Below are 4,658 nucleotides of genomic sequence, written 5' to 3'. Positions count from 1 at the left end.
TATTTTAGTTATATAATTTTTAATATAACGTAATTTGTTTCATGTACTTCGTGATATTTTATGATTTTCTCGTGATATAATCACATGTGGCTTTTATTATACCAATGGTACGATATTTTTATACGAAGTTTATAGTAAATAAGACGAAAATGTCCGAAAATATAAATATATAATAAAAATATAATTTCAATGATCTAGTTTCGTCGAAAGCGTTTTCAAATGACAGATAGTGTTTGCACGACATATAATATGTTTATTTCGCACACATGGTATAATAAAGGCATTTCTACAAAATGACAATTTTTGGGGAGAGAGATTTAATAATAATAATAATAATAAATCATTTATTTGGACATCTATGGCCCACTTGTTAGTAATACAAAAAGATACAGAACATTTAAACTTAAAACTATTGTTAGTAGGTACAATTTACGGGACAATACATTGACAAACACAAGAATACGTATATACAACTTACCGCTCGAGGCGCCGATAACCTCATGATCTCACCAGAACCTGGATAAAATGTTGAAGCATCGGCGCATCAAGCTTAGCCGCAAACATTTTCAGAATGCTGTTAGAACTAGAACGCAGCCTCGAGAGTAGTGACGCCTTTTTGTTTCGCATCACAGCAAAAAAGTCATCTACTCCCGCTAGAGCAAACATCGAGGATGCGCTACAATGCCGTGGTAGTCCCATCAGCATTCTGAAACCGTTATTATATTGAACACGCAGGGCGCTGAGTGCCTTCTGCGTATAGTTCACCCACAGACCACCCGTGTAGAAGGATTGACAGTAAGCCTTGAATAATGTAATTTTGGCTTCCTCACTACAACGGGCAAATCTGTGTGCCAACATGTTACATCTGGCAGCCAACGCCCTACGTTCTCGATCAATATCAATTTGATCTTTGAGATCACCCGTCAGGTAATGTCCTAGATACTTAAATTTATCTACCCTTTTCAGGGGCAACCCGTTCAAACTTATCTTTGGTTCGTAGGACATTCCCTTACCGGGGACCCCAAAGATCAAAAACTCGCTCTTGGCACAGTTGTACACAAGGCCGTGAGAACTTGTGTACTGTTCACAAGTTCGAAGCAACTCCGCAATAGCGCCCGTCGTTGGACCCAGGAGCACCATATCGTCGGCATAGCTTATGTTATTCACGCATATGCCGTCGACATGACACCGGACTGGTTTACTGCTGAGCCCAACAACCAGCTCGTTCACGTACAGATTGAAGAGTTTCGGCGAAGTCAAACCACCCTGCCTTACACCGCACTTCAATCTGTACGCATCCGAGAGAGCTCTTCCCCATCTTACATTATTTTGTTGGTTCATGTACCAACATTTCAAAATTTCTATCAAATTCCGAGGTACGCCCGCTTTCTCGAGCTTACCCCAAAGAACATCATAAACCACGAGGTCAAATGCCTTTGAGAGATCAAGAAAACAGGCGTACACCGGCGTCTGCCTTTTTGTGTAATATTGGACGGTCTGCTTAAGACACAGTATGGCACTTTCTGTGGAAAGCCCAGGCCTAAACCCAAACTGAGCGTCGTGCAGATCTAAATATTTGTCTAATTCATTGTCCAGCAGACAATGAAGTAGACAATGATTTTTTCAGTATCGGTACTACTATGGTTTTAAGCATTTCCGGCGGCAAATACGAGTGTCTCATACATAGCGAGAAGAACATAGCCAACACTCCGGGAAGATGTTCTCCTGCATATTTCAAGTGCTCAATGCTGAGAGCGTCGTGACCTGGAGATTTACCTCTTGACATTTTTCTTATTATTGCAGCCACCTGCTTAGAAGAAAAACGTAATATCTCCTGACCACTCCCAGTCCCAGCATCAAGCACTCCACGTGGTTGAGACACCGGGGAAGAAACTTGAAACTTTTCCATAAACATGTTAGCTATGTCCCTCTCGGTACTACATCCCGACACCGCAGTAGGCAAACTCGACTTAATGTTCAGATTATTGGTTATTTTCCAAAACTGGGCGAAGTTCTTGGAGGCTCTGTGCTCCGCTATAATGTCCATTTTGATCTGGTCTTCATTTTTCTGACACCATTTAAGCCTACTTCGGAAGATTCTTTGACCTTCACGCATTTCATTCCAAACTTGACCAGATTTGGGTTTGTTATATTGAACCCATGTCTGATATTTAAGTCGAGCCTGTTCATTCGCACTACGCACATGCTTATTCCACCCGACAACCACCCGCTTTTTACGTACTTTAGTTTCACCACTGGCCACAGCTGACGCTTGGGACAAAATTGTCACTATGCTTTTATAAAGCTCATCCAGCACCTGCTTATGCGCCTGTTCACAGCACCTACCTTCATCACAAGTACTGAAAGAATCTGGATATTGGACCTCTTTCAAATTCTTATTACATAATTCATGATATCTATTGATCTGATCATTTGATTTATGACCCCAAAGCACCTTGTTACGCAATTTAAGGATTACTAAAGAAATCTGTCGAAAACTTTTTTATGCTTAAACAGTACAGTTGTACGATTTCACAAATACATATTTGTTTCATGTCGTTCGTATTATTTTTATGACTTCCATGTGATCACTTTTGACGGGTGATCACAATTTATCAAAGGCAACCGAAGATCAGACGGAGACTTAGCTTTTACACTAAATTCAACTGGCTGCGCTAACGAGCAGAGGATACTCAATACTCAATCATTTCATTGCTCTAAATAAGTAGAATAGATCCTTTTATATGTTATTATTATCAACCCCAAAGGTAATTTATCAAGGATATTACTAAAGTCCATAACTTTCGAGAAACTTGCAATATTATTAGTAGTTTGGAGATAAATCGAGAAAGGAACGGTCAACAAATATTAGATGAGAGCAATTAATCGTAAGGCTTTCTTTGAATTATTTGCTTAAATAATCTTCAAAATAATAATTCTGCACGTGTAATTTAGACTATTTCATCATTATACTTAAGTCAAGAAGCAAATTTTAGTATATTTTTAGTAGCAGTAGAGCTCCTTGTGAAAGAGTTCGTCCAGGGTAGTACCTACTGCCTATTACCTAACTACCTTACCTATTTCTGCAGCCAAGCAGTAATGTCAGCATTACTGTGTTTTGCTTTTGAACGGTGAAATGACAGGCACATGGGACTTGTCAACTTATGTGTAACAGGGTAGCCCTACTAGACGGTAGGGTAACAGGCGCAGTGCCCTCAGATCTTTGCGATATAAAACTCTGAGGGCACTGCAACTGTTATGGATAGGCGTCTAGCTTACAATCAGGCGCACGATTTGTTTGTCCCGTCACTTGACATTATAAAACAAAAATTAAAAATTCGCTTTTTATCGAGTTTTTATATTATTCCCAATTTTTGTGTGTGAGAATTGGAAATTAGACATTTTTTTCGAATCTTCATTACGTATATTTGTCTTGTTTTAAACAAACCCGTTGGTTTTGGAGCCATTTACAGCTCCCATGCTTGCATACACGCGATTTAAATCCGAAAAAGTTTCATTACCGATTCACTGGTTTAAGTAAAAAGTAATATGATAAATATGTACTAAAAATGACAAATTTATTATTTTATTCTCAAGACAACTTGTTTACGAGATGATATACATAAAAAGATTAATTGCTCCTCCAAATGGATATTACAAGTTGTGTCACATTTATTCTATCAACAACTTCCTCTCTTAGCGCTAACACTTGAGACACACTTAAGATCGAAACAAATATATATTTTTTTCAATACAAGTTTTATTGCTCATAGGCGCCATCGCTACCAATATGTCAATTGTCGTTTTAATAGTCAATATGACTTTTTTGTTAAAGATTGGAACCCCTATGTATGTTTACATGCCGAGTGAACATTACAGTCTACTACTGCTAGAATTCTTCAAAGAAGTTGGAATATTATAACATAAAAGTATAATCGCCCGACTAGACATGCGAATTGATTATAATAATATTAATTTAAAGCTTTTTTTATACATTACAGGCAATTGACTCCGTTCCACCTGTTGTAAATTGGAAAATGGAATCCAAACGTGAACGAACCTAGTGCAATGGCGATATAGTCACTGCCCTAGCCACCTCCACCCTGCATGCCTACAAGATGGCTCTTTACGCCTCGTTTGAAGGACCCCATATCGTAAAACGGAGGGAATACGTGCACTGGAAGGGAGGTCCATTTCTCAACTGTGCGACAGAGTAAGGTAACCAAACCTTTTAGTTCGCGATGGAATACGACTAGTTGTAAAACGGTATCTGTATTATTGAATTGAAATTATTTAAAGATTTTTTTATGATACCAAGCGACAGGACGAACATGTCATGCACCTGGTGTTGACACGCCTGTCCAAAGCCATTGCAGTGCTACTGAAAGCTTTAAATCGCAAAGATCAGAGAGATACTGCCGCTGCGCATGTCACCTTGAGACATAAGTTGACAAGTCCCATGTGCCTGTAATTTCACTAGCACCCTTACCTTTAAAACCGTAAGACAGTAATGTGAGCATTACTAAGAGAACTGCATCATAAAAATTAATTCCCTTTTATTACGAGAACCAAACTGGCCTCCTTGTCAAAACTAACGCATTTGCATTTCAGTAACTATGCGAGATATTGGTACCTCAATTTCTTTTTCTTTGAGAAAT

General features: G+C 38.7%; 1 protein-coding gene across 1 annotated transcript; it reads right to left on the bottom strand.

Moving 5' to 3' along the window:
• Positions 1-456: 456 nt before the first annotated feature.
• Positions 457-2,047, bottom strand: LOC113231903. The gene is made up of 2 exons (XM_026466444.1): positions 1,684-2,047; positions 457-1,568 (listed from the first exon to the last, which is right to left on the bottom strand). Exons 1-2 carry the CDS (start codon positions 2,045-2,047, stop codon positions 499-501), a joined length of 1,434 nt encoding a protein of 477 aa, XP_026322229.1. The 3' UTR covers positions 457-498.
• Between the last annotated feature and the right edge of the window lie 2,611 nt (positions 2,048-4,658).

Source organism: Hyposmocoma kahamanoa, unplaced genomic scaffold (genome assembly GCF_003589595.1).
Source record: "Hyposmocoma kahamanoa isolate Upper Pololo Valley unplaced genomic scaffold, ASM358959v1 66, whole genome shotgun sequence".
Lineage (NCBI taxonomy): Eukaryota > Metazoa > Arthropoda > Insecta > Lepidoptera > Cosmopterigidae > Hyposmocoma > Hyposmocoma kahamanoa.
This window is presented reverse-complemented; position numbering and strand designations above follow the sequence as displayed.